This window comes from Lontra canadensis, unplaced genomic scaffold (assembly GCF_010015895.1).
Source record: "Lontra canadensis isolate GAN:19392208 unplaced genomic scaffold, GSC_riverotter_1.0 scaffold3, whole genome shotgun sequence".
In the NCBI taxonomy this organism is placed as follows: Eukaryota; Metazoa; Chordata; class Mammalia; order Carnivora; family Mustelidae; genus Lontra; species Lontra canadensis.
In genome coordinates, this window is record NW_022630997.1 from 41,059,708 (window position 1) to 41,079,952 (window position 20,245).

Consider the following 20,245-nt stretch of genomic DNA (forward strand, 5'->3'; position numbering starts at 1 on the left):
AGCTAACCCCCCCTTCCCCCGCCCGCGGGAAGCACTGACAGCACAGAAGCGAGCAGCGCTGCGGCAGGGTACATGGCAGAAGCGCGACAGTGGCTACTCATGCGGGACTACAAAGCCATAAAGCAACACTATGGAGGCATCTGGGGGTCCTAGTGTCACTACGGATGGAAATAAATAATAAAAGGTGGGAGAGTATTAGTTGGAAAAAAACAACATTTTGGAGGTTTAGTCAGCATTAGAAAAAGGTCAAAGTTTCACTGCTTCTGTATGAAAGTGAAGTGAGAACAAGAGAAATAGCTAAGACCTATGTGACAAATAGGAACTGATTGATTTATTCTTTTCGGGGTTTGGGGGAGAAAGGGACGGGACGCAGGTTTGTTTGGAGCTTTGACCTTTTGCTTACCATCATCCTGATCAGGTTTAATCCTTCCGTCTGTCAAGCTCCCCTTCCCTGGTGAGGGGGTCCCCATCTGAGGGGTCACTTTATATTTTAATCTGCCTAGCATCCTGTGCTTTTTAAGGAAAGTTGTTCGCTTGAAGTGAGCAATTGCTTTAAAAATACGTCCTCTAGCCATCCCCCAGCTAGAGGAGGAGGAGTGAGCAATAAACCTACTTCTAATCTCTCTTTTTCCAAAGAAATGGGCTTTAGATTTTGCCGTGGAAGATAATTCAGTTTTACGACGCATACGTTTGGGTGGTGCATAACTTGGGTGTCCCTTTTTTCGAGACTGTCCCTGAGTGGTATAGATATGAGAGAGTCCGTCAAAGAGTGCCTTCAGCTGGCTGTTCTTAGTCAGACTGCTCAAGGAGGGCACACTGGACTGGCTAGAAGAACTCTGGGGAGAGGTAGAAGAAGTGGAGGTGCTGGACTTTTGTGAACTGGGGCTCTGACCAGAGATGGGGGTTGGGGGCGGAAGTGAAGAAGGTGGAGGTTTTAGCTTTTGTGTGGTACCTGGAGCCAACACATGAGAAGTGCATGACTGTTTCTGAGAGACCTTTTTCCTTGGACGATAGTGCTTTGAAAAGTCTATTATTTCACCTCGTGATCTGCGACCATCAGGTGATGGTGTAAAGAACTTAGTAAGGCCATCAATGAGCCCTTTGGTTTTCTTGTTAACTTTAAGTGTAGAGGCAGAAATGTAGGTGGAGGTGGTGGTGATTTTGGTGGTGGCACCAGGCCGAGTGGGGTCTGTAACAGCCAATCTGCTGCTTGAGTCCTTCCCAGATGCAGCATGACCAGATGAAGGTGTGGTACAGACTTTAGTCTTTTGACCCCTACCAGGTGACCCCCTTCCTGTGAATGCATTCATGGATCCTTCATCACTGGTTACAGACCTAGGCAAAAATTTAGAGAATAGTATCAGCATTCAGTAATAGAATTAGAAAGGTAGCTAAAACAAATTTATAGCAACTAGATGCATTCAATGTGCTTAAACTTAAGAAGCTGAACTGCAACCCTAAGAACGATGTCTGTGTGTGTGTGTCTCCATCTAGGTGTTTCTCTGTTCAAAAGGGGAGCGGCCACTCCCTGTGCATGTCATGATTCTCCCGGGGCCCATTGGGGAGGGACTGGAAGAAGCCACGTGGACCCAGGGCCAATGCAAGTTAAGACAATTTCTGAAGCAACTCAAAGAACATGCAAGGCTTTCCTGATACTTCAATAAAAATGGCACCCCCTGTATGGTCCCAAGTCATTCTGATTTCCTACATCTTTTTACAAAGTATTAAAGGACATAAGTCGTTAAGTATGATCTAGAAGTGAAAGAATAAGCTCATCTTATATCTCTAGTGAGAAGCAATTTTAACTCAGCTGGAAGACATGTAAGTAGAATTTGGGCAGGTTTATAACTTAGTACTTTTTTCTTGTTGTTAAAACATTAAAGATACCCTCTTCCTCTCAGCAGTTTATGCTTAGGATGATAAGCTAACCAATAATACTCTCTATGTCGAGGAGACAATTAGTTACAGCATAAAATATTGCTGAAAAAAGGACAACAATAGCAAAAACTGAAGAAATGATTAAAGAAAAGCTACAGCGGGTCAGACATGACATGGAAAGTCTGGTGAAGAAGCAGCACATTTACCATGGTCTTTATCAGATCTCTGTACACTATTTCGACTCATTTGAGGCTGGTTCTGCCCATCCAGCTGTGTGGTCCATAGAGACCATAGGCCACTCCACTACTACAGCTGCTTAGAGGAGCAGCAGCTGCCTGCCTTCACCTCAGGCTAGGGCTTGGAAAGCGACCCATTTTGCAGCAGAGTTTTATACAATAGGAACATTTGCATGTGAATTATGGCAGTGCTGGGGCCCAAGAATGCACTTTAAAAATTACAATTTAGCTGAAGGCTCATAATGAAGAAATGGAAGCCTGAAAATGATATGATATTGCATTATAAGAATATCTTCATTACAAAGAGGAGAGCACAGGGTGGTGGTGGTCCTGCACATTAACGAACAATTTCCGCAGTCAGCTGCAGCGGATTCTGGTGCAGATCAACGGGGCGAGCTACTGGGCTCATCTGAGGCCGCTCCGCCGCCAGGAGCTCTGCCCGACACCAATGCTACAGCCAAATCAGGTTAACACTGGAGAGCTCTAGTGTCACAGTAAGGGTTACCAATAAACAATCATCCAAGCTAAAATGTTTCCCATTAGAATGCTGCATTTGGACTGTATCTGGAATTGATTGCCCAGAAAGGATAAGATGCTTATAAAGCATGTAAAAAGGAAAACTCCCTAGACTGTCTTAAAAATTCCTAAGCTCAAAGGACAATTTTGGACAAACAAAAAGTTAGGACTGGTGCCAGATGCAATTTTCAGCTGTGTCCTTTGTTTAGAAAGTTTATATCCTAATTTGGTTTTTTTAATTGGGCCCTGAGGATACAGTCCCATTTTGAGAACAATGCTTACCCAGGATGAATGCAAAAACATATAATTCTACTTCAAATGATGCTAATATGAAAGATTTTATTCATAAATGTTTCATGTTTGCCTCGAGAAATTAACAAAAGTTCCATTTAAAAATGTCCACCAGTTAAAGGGCTTTCATAAAAAAATAGGAAACAACTCTATAAAGGAACATGCATTTTCTATTTCTCTGCTGGGAGACAGAGGTGCAGGAGAGATGGTTCTTCCGAGAGCAGGTAAGGTAGTGAATGGCTTCAGATAAAATCAGGGGGAAGAGTAGCAAGTAAGGCAAGGGATCTGGTGTTTGCTCACAGTGTGTGCAGAACATCTATTCATTTCTATAGCACAGTGACCCTTTCACTAAACTTAAAGAGGTGGGAAATAGAACTCCTTTAGATATGCAACTCCCTATTTAATGTTGACAATCAATTCTATATTCTAAAGGTTTAAAAAAACACATCAATTTCTTCCCTTATCTTTCCTCGACTTCTCTAAGTAACTCCTGCTAAATGTTCTACTGGGCTTTGATGGCAACTGTATGGCCACAGGCTAGCAGAAACGAGGTTATCATAGTACATGTGCAGGCCACTGCGAACATGTTATTTCATATGTATGTCTGCACACATCTGCACATACCAAATGGTTCTGTCTAACTCTGTGTGTGCAAACATGAGGATAGTCATTTACAGGTTTCTCAGAGGCCCCTACTTCATACAAGGGATCTTAAAGGCTGTAATACTAAATTAGCACCAGAAAAGTTTTTTTTTCTAAAATGCTATCTGGAGTGAAAAAAAAAAATGGATCCACTCATAGATGTGAATAAATCCCTCTCTTGTTTTAAAATCTCCATAAAAATATTTATATAATTAAGCCTTTCTAATGTTCAGCCAGTAATAAAGTAGGCAGAATGATTGCTTCCAATTCTTACATTCTGCTTCCGCCCTGCTGTATCACAGATCCTGCCAACAGAAGATCCCCAAATGCCAATTGTAATTAGAAATGTTATTTTCAAAAAATTTCCACAGCTTATGCAGAAGGAGATCTATTCCTCATCCTTTGAGTTTGTAAAATGACGTTAAAAAGTTAGTGGAATCTAAGGGGGTTACAATCGCCTATATTTTAAAGCACAACATAAAAGATGTCTTTTGATAAGATCTCAACCTACAACAATCGTTGCTTTAATTTATTTTTCGGTCGTCCAATGGGTTTTGCATATCGTCGTTTTATTTGTGCAGCTTTCTCATGAAGTAGTTTTCTTCCCTTTTTCTTTGGTCTGCAGACTTGGCAAATCCACATCCCTGAATTAATATATATATGAAAAAAATATTTTAATGTTTCATTTTAGGAGAAGATATTAAATAAAAACTGCAGCTGAAATAAGCTGCCCAAGGGTGCCTGTATGCAGAACTTTATTCCAGAAGGTAGGTCACTCCCTTGTGTCCACATCCGCCTCAGGAAGCCGTCATTAAAGGTCAATTTCCCCCAGAGGTCAAGGTGGTGAGAGCAGAGGGCTGCCCCTATCTCCAAACCCTTCTGTGAGGCTTTTTGCAACGTGTCACCAAACCTCCCTCCACCACATAAACACACAGGAAAACCCGATCCTGTCAGATAATATGTATCTTTCAATTAGAGGGACACATTTTCAAGTAATTCGGTTTTTGGAGTTTCTGGAAAAAAAAAATAATTCTTTTATTTCTTTCTGGAAATCTTCCACACTAAAAAAAATTAAAAAAAAAAGAAAAGAAAAAAGAAAAGAAAATATCAGTATAAAAGATAGTTTTTGAATTAAAACAGAATTTTTAAGTACTGTGGAGCTGCAATAATTAAAACTATACATCTGGAATAGGGAAATAGGTCATTGGACAAGAATTTTTAGACCAAAACAACAGAAGCCTATAGAAAAGTTTAGCGTATCAAAAGGTTGTATTTCAAGTCAGTGGGGAAAGGATGAAATGACTACTCAGTGAAGTAGTGATAGAACAAACAGCCATCTATATGGAAGGAAAAGAATTACTTCCTATCCTTTATAAAAATAAATTCTGGGCAGATGACTGTTATGATAAAATTAAATGTTACAAGTATCAGGAAAAATATGTGGATATTTATTTATTTTTAGCATGACTGACATTTAAGACTGAAGCCATAAAGACAAAGATTCATGGACTGGACTACATAAAAATATAAAGGGCTTCTACAAATCAGTAAGAAAAAGGTGAAAACACTAAGAGAAAAATGATTAATGGGTAAAAACAAGCTTTTTACAAAGATGATATACAAACAGCCAATAATCAAACACAAAATGCTTTCAATCTCACTGCTTAAAGAAAAAAAATCATGAGACATCTCTTTTCTATTATCAAATTGGTCAAAACTTTAAATAATAGCACTGTAGTTCATTGAATCTGAGACACTAAGGACTATACAAAGCATCCTTTTTTATTTTTTTAAATGTGTCTCAGACTGAATGAAATACAGTCATGGTGGGTGTTGGTCAAAAATACAGAGGAACAGGTACTCTCACACACTGGTGGTCGGTCCGAAAACTGATACAACTTTTCATGTACATGGCCTTTGATCCAACAATTCCTCCCCTAGGAATTTATCTTAAGGAAATAATTGTGGATGGAAAAAATTGAAAACATTTGTAATGTCCACCATAGGGGACCGGTTAAATAAGTTACGGTTTGTTTACACATGGGGTTGCAAAATCAAATATGTTCAGGAGCCACCCAGGGATAATGCATGTGACTGAAGCAAGTTGGAACACAAGACAAGGAGGAGTGAGACTGGGGCCAGGTGAACATGCCTACTCCACCTACAGGACGCAAATTCAAAATTTTAAGAATGCTGTACCAGCTTGCCCGTAACACATTTAGAGGAGTTTAAAATACATGTAAGTTGCAGGGCGCCTGGATGGCTCAGTGGGTTAAGCATCTGCCTTTGGCTTGGGTCATGATCCCAGGATTCTCGGATTGAGCCCCGCACTGGGCTCCCAGCTCAACCGGAAGCCTGCTTCTCCCTCTCCCACTCCCCCTACTTGTGTTCCCTCTCTCTCTGTGTCTCTGTCAAAAAAAAAAAAAAATATATATATATAATCTTTAAAAAAAACAAACAAAAAACCACGTATGTTGTCCCAACAAAGCATTACTGCGGCCAGTCACCAGGTGTGTAACCCGCTTTGTACTATGGAGTTCTACGCACTCATTAAAAACCGTGTTTAGGAGAACATTTATTGATGTGGGGATGTTAGAATCTTATAAAGATGGAGAAGACATAAGATTACAAAAACATGTTTAGAATGTCCCATGTCTTTTTTTAAAAAGTGTGTAGTGGGAAGGAATTTCTGCTGATTCTTCTTAATCCTTTCTGTCAATCTGTATTTACTAAATCTTTCACAATAAGAAGTGAATAAATTTTATAAAGAGGCAGTTATTTTTAATGTTTAATATATTATAAAATGAGGAAAAGGAGCTGAGCTAGGCTTACTTACACAACAAATAGAGACAGAAATCCATACACCATATGGATATATCCAGATAAAATGGTTCAGATGCTCATGTTCAAATTATTGACTAAGGGCCAAGAAATGTGGGATGGCTCCAGTCGTAGGACTTTGGGGACACCATCACAACATTATGGAATCTCACCTCTGAACATGGTACTGAATAATACAGAGAATGTTCTGAACTTCTGACCTACCTAACCTATTCTAATAAGGGAATGGTTATGGGAGAGGAAGGCTCTTCTTTATCCCTGTGTCCAAATTACTCTTTATTATATACATTACCTACAAACTAAATGCTTTTACACTCCTCTGTTCACAAGCTGTGCCAAACCCACAGGAATAAGGCGGGTAGGAGGGGCAAATAAACGCTTATGGAAGCTGCATATCTCTGGGCTGGACAAAGCTAATGCGTATGTAATAAAACACATTTTAACTATGGTTTAAAAGTTCACCTTTTGGCATTCTGGAAAGTGGGGGGTCACAGCACTCCATATGGAATCCTCTGTCACAGGAGTCACAAAAAAGCATATTATCCTGTAAGATAACATAGCAGAGAGTAATTGAGACTGAAAAAGCTGTAAAAGGCCACAAATTCTCATCTTAGCCCATGAATAATAACAAAATATAATGAAGGGGGTAGCATGATCCCTGCTGAAATCTGAAATCACACGTGTTTAAAACTTTAAAAAGAAAACAGCAACAGCCTACAAAAACGAAACACCTTAACACTGAAAGCTTGCCCTTTACCTGGGGATGGACCGCTGTGTGCCCTACTTACTGCATTTTTGCCTTGGATCCTACATGCGCTGCACGTCTTGCACTCGATGCACTGCCACCTTAAGGCCTTGACGTTTGTTGTTAATTCAGGACAAAATTTCAAGCAGGATGGGTGTCCTGGAAGAATAAAAAGCAAATTACTTTACGGAAATGTGGCTTTAGATTTTTTCAATTCTCATTCCGTCATACTTTAATAGAGAGTGATAATGTTGGTTGAAGACCTAAAGAACTGGAAAATACAAAAAGATCAGAGAATCCGAATTGTACTTCCCTTTCTGCCCTTTTTTCCCCGTGACTACAGAAATGTTTCCCTCAGAGAAATTTGGGAAGAACCTGGAGATAACATATGCTCTGATCACATTCTCATTCCTGTCCCTTCGGTTCATCTCCTGCCCTGGCCCTCCTCAGCAACCACCCTTTACCAAAAACTCTCTGGTTTGCTGGACTGTGAGGAGGGTGTGAAGTTCAAGTGATTCCTGTTCTGTGTAATGAAATCATAGAACTTACAGTGACAGTGAAAAAAATGGGGGGGGGTGCTGCTTAACATTCTAATTACAAATGCAAAAAAAAAAAATTATACAGAGAGTATCCCATTGCTGGGATATACAAAGATGATACTGTTGCCGTCTTGCCCCTGGGCCCCTGAATTTAAATTTTGGAAGTAGAAGCAGAAATTATGAATCGGAGATTTAAGAGGTTAGAAGATCCAGGTCAAAAAGAATATGGCAAGAAGCAACACCCACTGCAGGTTTCCCCCATTCTTCTGCGTGTCCAGCTTTTCCACACTATTTCGGGCACACTTTTCATCTAGCTTTGCTCACAACACAGAGGGAAAGTGGAGACCCCGAGGGGCAATACCATTCAAGGAAGCCACCCAGGCTACCCTCAGTCATAGATTCCTCCAAAAGGCTTAGGGAGTGTAGAGCCTACACTCTCTGGAAGACAGTTCAGTTTAAAATGTGATGGTCTTTTTATCACCCAAACCTGAGATCTCTAAACTTGATTTTGTTTTTCTAAATCTGGTCTCAAAATAGTAAGAACATTAGTAAATCCCATGTGAAAGAACTTATAACCAAGCTGCAAAAGAAACCTGAGGGTAGTAAAAAAAAGCAGATTCTGCAATTTCAAAACTGTTTTATAATTTCCTGACTTTGGCAGGCTCATTGTTTAAATATGTATTTTGGGTCGCTGCCAAAAAGGTCCTCCTCCCTAAAGCTTAACAGGTGCTTCATAAAATTCCACCCACTAGGAGATTTGGCTTTTTGAAGTAAAAACATTCAAAATCAATCATCAATACTGTTAATAAAAGCACACTATTTCTGAGTTTAAAAAAAAAAATTCCAAACATCTGTATGTAAGATGTTGAGGAAATAAAATGTTGTCATAGGATTACAACCTCAGGACGTGGAGACACCCAGGCAGATGCATTTAACCTATGACACCATTTCTTTTTATAAGGGCTCCTCTCATTCAAATGAGTAGCACAGGGGGAGGAAGTTGAAATATATAAAAATGGCATCAATCACTTCTTTCTGCTCAGGAACAGCAAACAAAGACAGCTTGCTGGTCTACTTTAAGAAGTATACTCTGAAGGGGGAGGGGAAAGATCTACTTTGATCAGGGTTCCCCCCCTCCTTTATATAGCTGGGAGGGGGGCAAGAACTCAAGTTTTAAAGAACAGCAATTTAAATTCCACCCTTAAAATAGGTCCCATCAGCTTAAAAGTATACCATTTACTTCTCTTTTCCCCCTTTTTATTACTTCCTGTAAGTCATACATCACTAGCACATATGACCTCAATTTCATGCACTGAAGTTTTCTCTACATTTAAATCTGCTTTTGTACTTTGTAGTTTAATATTCAGTAAACTAAGGTAATTCACATCTTATTATAATTTACTATTTATTCTCACGGAGATCCTATGGAAAATACTTTTTAATGACTACACATTTTGAAAATTAATGGATTTTAGTCACTGTCAATCAAGAGCAACGAAAATTCTTCCTCTTTTTGCTTTCTCTCACTTTAAGCAATATTGTATCTCAAAACTACCATTTAAGCTACCCTGTCAAATTCTAGAATCTTGAGCCTATCTTTCCTTTAGGCAGCAATCTTACCTTTATTTAGCTCAAGAGAATTGGCCATAGATCCCTTCTAGCTCTAAATTTCCATGATTCTGTAAAGATGCTGAGGGATGAAGAAACATTTCCATTTTATTTTCTCACGGCCCCTTTAACACAAAAGACTATAACTGAGTCTTTTTTTTTCTTTTCTTTCCTTTTTTTTTTTTTTGTAACTGAGTCTTGATATACCACTACACAATTACAGTAGTTCAAAAAGAACAAAATTGCTACTGATAATGAAATTCCTTACCTCCCGTTTAACCATTCCATAAACTCAACAATTCCCTCTAAAATGTAGGATATTGCTCTGCGGACAATTCACAGTTGTTTGTCTTTCTGGACTTTGTTCTACTTTTGTGATGAGCAGTTTATCAGATCTGAGAGCATAATATATATTTATTCATTCATTCATTCTTATTACAAACATATATCAAGCACTAGTCACTTACAGTAGTTTTATCTAGCAAAACCAAAGGAATACTGTTTAAAATTAAACAAGTACCAATGAAACCACAAACCAGTAAAAATAATTTTTGGAGTAAGTACTATGGGAGAAAAAAACATGGGCTCTGTAGTAGACAGCATAATGGCCCCCAAACATGTCTACACCATAATCCCTGTAACCTGTATCTATCATACCTGACATGGTAAATGGGACTTTGCAGGTATGACTAAGGGTACGGATCTTAAGACGAGGAAATTATGCTGGGTTATCTGGGTAGGGACAATCTAATCATGAGTACTTAAAAGGAGAGAATCTTTTCCAGATGGGTTAGTAAAATGAGATGAAAAAGGGAGGATATAAAAGCCTCCACCCAGCTTTGCTAGCTTTGAAGATGGAAGAAAGGGGAAACCAGAAGCCAAGAAGTAGGAGTGGCCTTTAGAAGCAGGGAATGCCATTTACCTAACAGCCAGCAAGAAAATGGGGATCTTGGCACAGCTAACTCATACTCAATGGAGCTTTAGGGTTGCCTGGCTGGCTCAGTTGGTGAGGAGTGTGACTCTTGGTCATAGGGACTTGAGTTTGAGCCCCACATTGGGGAGAGAGTTTACTTTAAAAATAAATAAATAAAATCTTAATAAAAAAACAAAAACTGAGAGCTTTGCCGTTAAGGTCAATAGTAAGACAAGAATGTCCACTCTCACCACTTTTATTCAACAGAGTACTGGAAGTGCTAGCTGCAGCAATCAGACAAGAAAAAAGAATCAAAGCACCCAAATTGATAAAGAAAAAGTAAAGCTTTGACTGTTTGTAGATGACATGATAGTCTATACAGAAAACCCAAAGACTCCACCATAAACTATTAGCACTAATAAATGAATTCAGTAAAGCCACAGGATACAAAAATCAATCTACAGAAATCTGTTGCATTTCTACCCACCAATAATAAAGCAGCAGAAAGAGAAATTAAGAAAACAATCTGATTTGTAACTGAACCCAAAATAAACTTAACCAAGGAGGTGAAAGACCTAAACTCTGAAAATTATAAAACACTGACGAAAAAACTTCAAGACAATGCAAAGAAATGGAAAGACATTCCATATGCATGGGCTGGAAGAACAATTATTGTTGTTATTTTTGTTAAAATGCTGTATTGCCCAAAGCAATCTACAGATTTAATGCAATTCCTATCAAAATACCAATAGCATTTTTCCCAGAACCAGAACAAACAATCCTAAAATTTGTATGGAACCACAAAAGATTCTAAATGGCCAAAGCAATCTTGTAAAAGAAAAACAAACCTGGAGGTATCACAATTCCAGATTTCAAGTTATACTACAAAGCTGCAGTAACCAAAACATGATGGTACTGGCACAAAAACAGACATGCAGATCAATGGAACAGAATAAAAAGCAGAGAAACAAATCCACAATTATAATGGTCAATTAATCACTGACAAAGGAGGCAACAACATGCAATGGGAAAAAAAGTCTCTTCAACAAATGGTGCTGGGAAAACTGGACAGCTCCATGCAAAAGAATAAAGAAGAAAAAATATATTTTCTTACACCACTGATAGAAACACACTCAAAATGGATTAAGGACCTAAATGTGAGGCCTGAAACCATAGAAATCCTAGAAGAAAGCACAGGCAGTACCTTCTCTGACATTGGCTGTAGCAATTTTTTTTCTAGATATGTCTCCTGAGGCAAGGGAAATAAAAGCAACAATAAACCATTGGGACTAAATGAAAATAAAAAGCTCTTGCACAGTGAGGGAAACAATCAACAGAACTAAAAGACAAGCTACTGAATGGGAGAAAATATTTGCAAATGACACATCAGATAAAGCATCAGTGTCCAAAACATATAAAGAACTTATAAAACTCAACATCCAAAAAACAAATAATCCAATTAAAAAATGGGCAGAAGACATGAACAGATGTTTCTCCAAAGACAACACAGAGACAGCCAACAGATACATGAAAAGATGCTCATCATTTCTCAGGGAAATGCAAACCAAAACTACAATGAGGTATCACTTCACACCAGGTGGAATGGCTAAAATAAAAAACGCAAGAAACAACAAGTGTTGGTGAAGATGTGGAGAAAAAGGAATCCTTGTGCGCTGTTGGTGGGAGTGCAAACTAGTGCCGCCACTGTGGAAAACAGTATGGAGGTTCTTCAATAGAATTACTGTATGATCCAATAATTGCACTATTGGGTATTTACCCGAAGAATCAAAAACACTAATTCAAAAGGATATATGCACCCTGATATTATAGGAGCATTATTTATAATAGCCAAATTATGGAAGCAGCCCAACTGTCCACTGACAGATGAATGGATAAAGATATATGTGTGTGCATGCGCACGTGTGTGTGTGTGTGTGTGAAGTCTTATGCCATTAAAAAAAGAATGAAATCTTGCCATTTGCAGTGACATGGATGGATCTAGAGAGTGTAATGCTAAGTGAAATAAGTCAGTCAGAGAAAGACAAATAACATATGATTTCATTCATATGCAGAATTTAAGAAAGAAAGGAGAAAGACAACAGACAAGCCAAAAAAATAGACTCTTAACTACATAGAGAACAAACAGATGGTTACCAGAGGGGATGTGGGTGGGGGATGGGTAAAATAGGTGAAGGGGATTAAGAGTACATTTAACCTTGATAGAACACTGAATAACAGAATTGTTGACTCACTATACTGTACAGCTGAAACTAATATAACACTGTACTTTAACTATATATTTTTTAATTAAAATTTAAAATATATATATACACAAATATAAAAAATATGAATGTGTATATATATATATATTTTTTTAAAAAGATTTTATCTATTTATTTGACAGCGAGAGAGATCACAAGTAGGCAGAGAGTCAGACAGAGAGAGAGAGAAGCAGGTTCCCTGCTGAGCAAAGAGCCCAATGCCGGGCTCGATCCCAGGACACTGAGACCATGACCCGAGCCGAAGGCAGCGGCTTAATCCACTGAGCCACCCAGGCGCCCCTATATTTTTTAATATATTAAAAATATATATACACAAACACACATACACACACACACAAACATGTAATAGTCATATGAGCTTCATGGTGAAAGAGCTTCCTAAGTGTATGAGGGGAGGTGATACAGAGAGCCTCTGGTGACTGATCCTGAGTTAAGGAAGGACATTCATAGCAGAATCAGGGAAGAAATCCAGACAGGGTTCCTGAGGAGCAGCAGGGTAAATTCTTCGCACCTTTTTTTATTTACCTCTATTGGATTAGATTCCATTTTATCTATCTTGTGTGATTTTTTTTTTAATGTCAGGAAACATTATCTTGGAAAATAACTTGGCTATCCTTATAAGGAGATGACTTTTTTTTTAACTTTTTTTTTTTTTTTAAGATTTTATTCATTTATTTGACAGACAGAGATCACAAGTAGGCAGAGAGGCAGGCAGAGAGAGAGAGGAAGGGAAGCAGGCTCCCTGTTGAGCAGAGAGCCCGATGCGGGGCTCGATCCCAGGACCCTGAGACCATGACCCGAGCCGAAGGCAGAGGCTTAACCCACTGAGCCACCCAGGTGCCCCAGGAGATGACTTTCTGAAATACACACACACACACGTGTGTGTGTGTGTTTAAAAGGAAAGGAAGGGAAGGGAAGGAAAGGAGGGAAGAAGTGAGGGAGGGAGGGAGAAAGCAAACAAGAAATCCAAGCAAGCAAGCAAACAAGAGAAAAAGAAAATGGGGGTCTTGGTCATACAAACACAAGGAAATAAGTTCTATCAACAACCTTGTGGTAATTTATTACAGCAGCAATGGAAAATTAATAAACGCTCTTGACAACGGGTCCCTAGGACTGGCTATGTGACCAACCATCTGTCCATCTGAGATGCAGTGAGGAAAAGGACAAACATTTCAGATCATATAGTCTAGCAGGAAAGAGACACATTAAATAAGAATTAGAATTAACATGTGACAAAGGGTGGTTCAGAGATATGGATGAATCTAGCATGAAGTTTGAGGAATGGCTTTCTAAAGAAGAAACCCATAGGATGAGTGGCATTAGATGGGAAAAGGTGGGAGAAGCTAGCGTGTGCTGAGGGACAGGGGGCCATGGCACACTCAGAGAGGGAAGGTGCACTATAACCAGTGTGTGCACAATATTGGGGTGGGGGGTCGTGATGCAGAACAGGGTTAATAGGAGCCCAACCAGAAGAAGGTTCGAGGGCTATATTAAAGAATTTTGATTTTTTCCTAAGGGTTAATTGGTAGCGACGAAAATAAATCTGTGAATAGATTTTGAAATTTAAAAAATTCACTTAGCCTATAGCACGGAAAATGGTCAAGGGGAAAGAGAATCAAGATTAGATTTAAGTTATTATAATAGCAGGTCTGAGTGGTTTTGGTGGGAATGTATGGATATACTGAGGATGTGGGATACAGATTCGGACATACAATCAATATGGGAATAGGACAGAGGATGGCTTGTGGAATCAGTGGCCAGTGGGGTGCCATTTGCTAAAATGGGAAATCCCTAAGGAGAAGAAAGAGGTTAGTTTGCTAAGATTTCTACTGTTACTGCGGTATTTGTGGTTTTAGGGTGATAGGGGCACTGCAAGGTTCACAGGCTGTTTGGGATCCCTAACTCTAAGAAGCCTATGGGACATCCAAGTGGAGAAATTCTGAAGGCATTTCTATCTAAGCATCTGGAGCTCAGGGGAAGCTATGAGGCAAAGAGTAAGAAACACAGGGCTAAGAACAGAAGCCTGAAGAAACATTTAAGGGATGGAAAGAGATAAAGGAGCAAACAAAAATGTATGAAAGGAAGTGGTGACAGACCCCACAGAGAATATGGATCATGGAAGCCAGAGGAAAAGAACAGTTAAGGAAAAAGATTTTCAACAGACCAAACAGGGCTGAAGACTATCTGGTATGAACAGAAAGATGTACACTAGAGTCTGATACGAACTGAAAAGTGACCTCTAGATTTTGCTACACACACACCACAGGTAATCCCAACACACATGATTTCAGGGAATAAAAGGCCAGCCGCAAGGTTTCTGCTTCTTGTTTCTCCACTTGGTCAGTCCAGCTGTGGGATTGTGGAATCAGGGGCTCACCAATCCTTCCTTCTCCAACCTACGAACTCCTCTTCAGATTCCATCTTTAGGTTTCTCTCTGGTCAAGGGTCTCCCTCCCAACCTAATCAATCATTCAGTCCTCATCTACTGACGGTGAAGCTGAAAAACTAACCAACTAAGTCTTGAGGCATTTTCTCATAGTGACTTTAAGAAACTAGTGATTTTTTAAAAAATATTATTTATTTATTATTTATTTGAGACACAGAGAGAGAGATATATCATAAGTAGGCAGAGAGGCAGGCCGGGGATGGCGGGGGGAAGCAGGCTTCCCGCAGAGCAGAGAGCCCAAGGTGGGGCTTGATCTCAGGACTCATGAAATGAGCCAAAGGCAGAGGATTTAACCCACTGAGCCACCCAGGCACTCCAAAACTCGTGATTTATTTTATTTTTTTATTTTTTACATTATTTTTCTTTAGTTATCTGTCAGAGAGAGAGAGAGGGAGGGAGAGCACTAGAGCAAGCACAAGCAGGAGGAGCGGGAGGCAGAGGGAGAAACAGGCTCCCTGCTGAGCAAGGAGCCCAACTTGGGACTTGATTCCAGAACCCCAGGATCATGACCTGAGCTAAAGGCAGACACAACTGCCTTCAGAACTGAACTGTGTTCAGACCAACTGAACCACCCACCAGGCGGCCAAGAAACAAGTGATTTGTAAAATATACCTATTTATCTGCATACCGCACCTAGCAGCCAGCTGACTCTGGGAGCAGAAGGCGGGCCAGTTTTGTTGTGGGTTGACACATGCATAAAGACAATCCCAGCGGAGACTTCAGGGGTCCTGAGGGCAGAATGGTATTGGGTGCCAAGGCGCCTGCTCCCTCTGCCGTACAAGGGTGTTTTCCTTACCTTCCCAGCTGCATCACAGCAGCCTCTCTTCGCCGCCGGTTTCAATGAGCATCCACTTAGAATGATGCTGTAATTTTGAACTGTACACTTATCTTAGATTTGCTAATTTGAAAACACACATGCACACAACTCATCTGTAAGTAAGATTTAACCACCCAGCAATCTGAGCAGCAGACACAAAATTTCATTTGGTATAATATCTAATACTTATGTGAAGCTAATTAAAGATAATTTGGTCTTAATGAGGCAAAGAGAATATAACAGTGTTAATTTCAAAGTAGGCTGATCCATGAAAGTCAAGTAAAATCACTTCCTAGGCCCAACATTTCCAAAGACCTGAATATGACTATCTGATGATTCCCACATTCGTATTAGCGGTTAGAATGAATAATCCTTCCCATCTGTGTAATGTTCTATAGTGACTGACAATCCTCTTATCATGATCTCACTGTATGCTCACAACAGTCCCACGGATGCTTGGGTGCAGACGTCAGCCTCCACATTTTAGAGATAAATAAAAACCGCAGTTATACAGCCGGCACACAGAAACCTGGAAAACTCCATGCACTCTGTACCTCACCTCATATTTTTACTACCTGCAAACCTGAATTATTTTTTTCAAAGGAACTTGCAGCAAGAAAAACATAGTTAAAGAAAATACTGCCCATTTGCAGCACTGAGCCACCTTAAAAATAGAGACATTTCTAATTGGCTTACTTTATGATGTAAGGAGAAGGAAACATTTATTACTCACATCTATGAAATCTAAGCAGAGTTTAAGTGTGACATCACACAAATGGTACTTCAGACCCAGGCGACTGCAAACCAACAGGCACATATGGGAAACACATTTCAGAACGATCCTCCTTATGGGCTGCCATCTATATTTCCTTCTTCTAGTTTTATACTGCTTTGGGCATTTTTTTCACTTAAACTTTTTTCATTAGGGAGTCCTTTGATCATTACAAACAGTTTCGATTCAATCCTAGAATCAATGGACTCTTTGGAGTATGAGATAGTAGCCATTTCCATAAGGCCAACTAGGGGTACCATCCACTCTGTAATTCCCACTACAGAAACTGGACTGGACCGTGACAATGAGGCTTGCACCATTATTAGAGGGTACTACTGAGCCATGCCAGCCTATTTTATTATTTTTGCCTCCTAATTATCAAGTGTTACAACAGAATGTTGTAACTACAAGAATCCCAACTCACCCCCAAACCCACCTCTCCAAAGAACAACTATATTTGATTTTTATTCATCTATTTAAAGAGCAGCATATAAAAGGCTACTCATCTGATCTACCAGATGAACTAAATGTCTAGAGTGCATCTCCTGGAGGTAGGAACAATAGGTTTTTCTTGACTTAAGTAGCTAGATCCAGGGGTGCCTGGGAGGCTCAGTGGGTTAAAGCCTCTGCCTTTGGCTCAGGTCATGACCCCAGGGTCCTGGGATAGAGCCCCCCAACGGGCTTTCTGCTCAGCAGGGAGCCTGCTTCCCTTCCTCTCTCTCTGCCTGCCTTTCTGCCTACTTGTGATCTCTGTCAAACAAATAAATAAAATCTTTTAAAAAAACAAAATAAAAAAAATAAAGGAGCTAGATCCAGACTGGCATAGTACATAGAAGGAAACACTGAGTGAACTTCAACACTGAGCCAGATTCCATGGTGGGGTCCAGAGAAACTCTCTTAGCTATTCTCTATCCTAAGCAAAGGGATATGATGCCCCAGGGCTTGAATTTCAGCCATGACCCACACCTTGACTCCAATGTCTCCGGCTTTTTCTACCTGAAAGGAGTGGGGGAGGGGAGAACTGGCTCACAAAGTAACTCTAGCTATATAAGCCTTCTAAGACAGTATCCTTAGTCCATTCTTCTCCATTTGTTAAAAGAGAAAACATAACATATCCTGGTAAAATAAGAAACTTTAGGGGAAAAAAATTTCAGTGACCTCCAAGTACAAAGGGGATCAAACTTCTCCTTTGGCAGGTTTTCAATCTGGGAAAGACGAAGGGAGATTGATTACATCAGAAAATCTAAGATGTACCTGTTTAGAATTACACCTTTATACCTTGTGAAGGAGGCCTTGAAGTTATGATCTAGCAGATAACGATCTCAAATTTCTTATCAACTCAAGTAAGTGTATCAGCAGAGGTAAGGAAATATATGAAGGGAACTTTTCTTCCCACATTTAAGTGCATTTTTAATCTGTCTCAGCAACCAGACAAATAGGTACTCAAAAAAATATAAGAGTGAAGGTAGTTTTTAAAGTACCACCTTAAAAATCACAACGGGTAAACCACAGGCAAGTGCATACCACTAAAGTGATCAGGCAGTTAAACAAAAGAATAATTCATTCAGAGTGAGCCTCGTGAGAAAACCTAAAAGATAACTCCAGAGTCAGAACTGATGAGTGAGGGACTACCTCACCAGGATAAAACAGGGAGATCGTAGGGTTGAAATTTATTAAACTGAACATACAGATAATGTTTCTATGCCCTTTTGTCACTATCCATGATACCATGGGCAGGTAAAGAATTTTAATGAATCTGTAAAGCCCATCAAAAGGACTGTCAGAATGCATTTCTCAGGCAGAGTTTGCAATGTCTTATTTCCAAGGATCCCCTCCCAGTCAGATCTTAAAAGCGGCAGAATCACATAGAGCTTATCCAGTTAAAGCTTTATAGGAGGAAGAAGAATCATTACACAACACTGTCATTCTTCAGTGAATGAAACATTTCCTCTATCCAACCATCAAGCAGCTGTCAAAAATGGTAAGATATGAAATTACTTGCAGCAATCAAGGCCAGTATCAAACATGCCAAATAATGACAATGGTTGACATTGATAGCACACTTACCGTGGTTGTCGCAGACCCTGTGCTAGGCTATTTACTTCTGTTCTCTCATTGAACTCCCACAAAATCCAAGAGGTAGGTGCTACCATTATCTAATTTTTCTAGTGAGGAAATCAAGGCACAAAATAGTTAACTAGTTCAACGTAGAAGAACTGGGCTATGGCTGGCTCTTGAGTTTTTCTTAACTACTACTATACTGACTTCCTAAACGACAGTATGCCATGGTATTTTGCAGATTTGTTGTTGTTTTTCAAGATAACTGTCATCAGAGAAATACTGTGTTTTCTATGTTAAAGTAACACTTTGGGAGGAAAAAAGTTTCAATAGGTTGAGAGAGGAACATTTGAAGATTAACACTAAGAGATTATTTTTTAGAAATCCAATTAACTACCACTCAATCTGCTGGGAGTATGTGTGTGTGTATAAATACCCATATATATAACCATATATAAAACTACATACAGGGGGGACGCCTGGGTGGCTCAGTTGGTTAAGCAGCTGCCTTCGGCTCAGGTCATGATCCCAGCGTCCTGGGATCGAGTCCCACATCGGCCTCCTTGCTCATCGGGGAGCCTGCTTCTCCCTCTGCCTCTGCCTGCCATTCTGTCTGCCTGTGCTCGCTCTCTCTCCCTCTCTCTCTCTCTGACAAATAAATAAATAAAATCTTTAAAAAAAAAAAAAAAAAAAACAAACAAACAAACAAAAAAAACTACATACAGGGGAACCTGGGTGGCTAGACGCTTAAGCATCTGATTCCCAGTTTCGGCTCAGGTCATGATCTCAGGGTCATGGGACAGAGCCCCATGCCAGGCTCCCAGCTCAGCAGCAAGTCTGCTTGTCTTCCTCTCTCCCTGCCCCCCCCCACCTCCTACTCATAGTGTCTCTCTCTCTCTTTCAAATAAAAAAAAATATTAAAAAAAAAAACCTGTATGTGTATATAAAACCTAGGCAACTATCATATGATTAGCAAGAAGGAAGACTGGCTTGGTAAGACAAATTCTTTGTGTAAGCACAATCTGACTTCCTTTCTCCATTTTAAGGCATGGTCTTAATATCTTAGACTGAGGAAAAGGCAGAGGTGCCTGTACTTCGATAGCATTTTGAGTACTGCAATTTGGCCAGTGGTCAATCCAGTGTCTCCACCTAGCAATTCCTTGAGTTCAACATCACCTCCTATTTGACCGCTCTTTCTCTATCTTATTCTAGGCAATCTGAGTCTTTCTCATGCCTGATGATTTCTTGATTCTGCCACTGAAGTTTGCAGAACATTGTCCCTTTCATTTAGAGCCACACAGAGCTGGGTTGTAATACTACACTTCACCAGTAGGTGTCATGACCTGAAACATCACATAGGCCAACTGGAGGACCTGTTAAATGGAGACTGAGGGTTATAGAAAACAAGTGATTCTACTTGTATTCAGCTTGAAAACGTAGAAATTTCTACACTGGATTTATCTGCAATGTAAAATACTCCAAACTGAATTACCAATGCTGCTATGAAATCAAAGCTTAATAAGTAGCATTATATAAACATAAATATCTTTGTCACTGCTAATATACTCACTTTTCCCCCTCTACCTAAATTTACTTTTTAAATTTAAAAACTATGCAATAACCAAATAATTGCTTTAAAAAACAAATGCAGTTTTGATAGG

General features: G+C 39.6%; 1 protein-coding gene across 8 annotated transcripts in view; it reads right to left on the bottom strand.

Annotated features, from left to right (window-relative positions):
- Positions 1–20,245, bottom strand: part of KAT6B (lysine acetyltransferase 6B) — a 187,161-nt gene that overhangs the window by 47,774 nt on the left and 119,142 nt on the right. For 6 of the 8 annotated variants that reach the window (XM_032839652.1, XM_032839642.1, XM_032839633.1 and 3 more), the window contains exons 5-8: positions 7,193–7,308; positions 6,867–6,948; positions 4,075–4,207; positions 404–1,335 (exon numbers count right to left, since the gene is read on the bottom strand). In XM_032839652.1, coding sequence (XP_032695543.1) covers positions 404–1,335; positions 4,075–4,207; positions 6,867–6,948; positions 7,193–7,308 — 1,263 coding nt within the window. The remainder of the gene's footprint in view (positions 1–403; positions 1,336–4,074; positions 4,208–6,866; positions 6,949–7,192; positions 7,309–20,245) is intronic. The other 2 variants (XM_032839678.1, XM_032839686.1) reach the window with 2 other exon arrangements.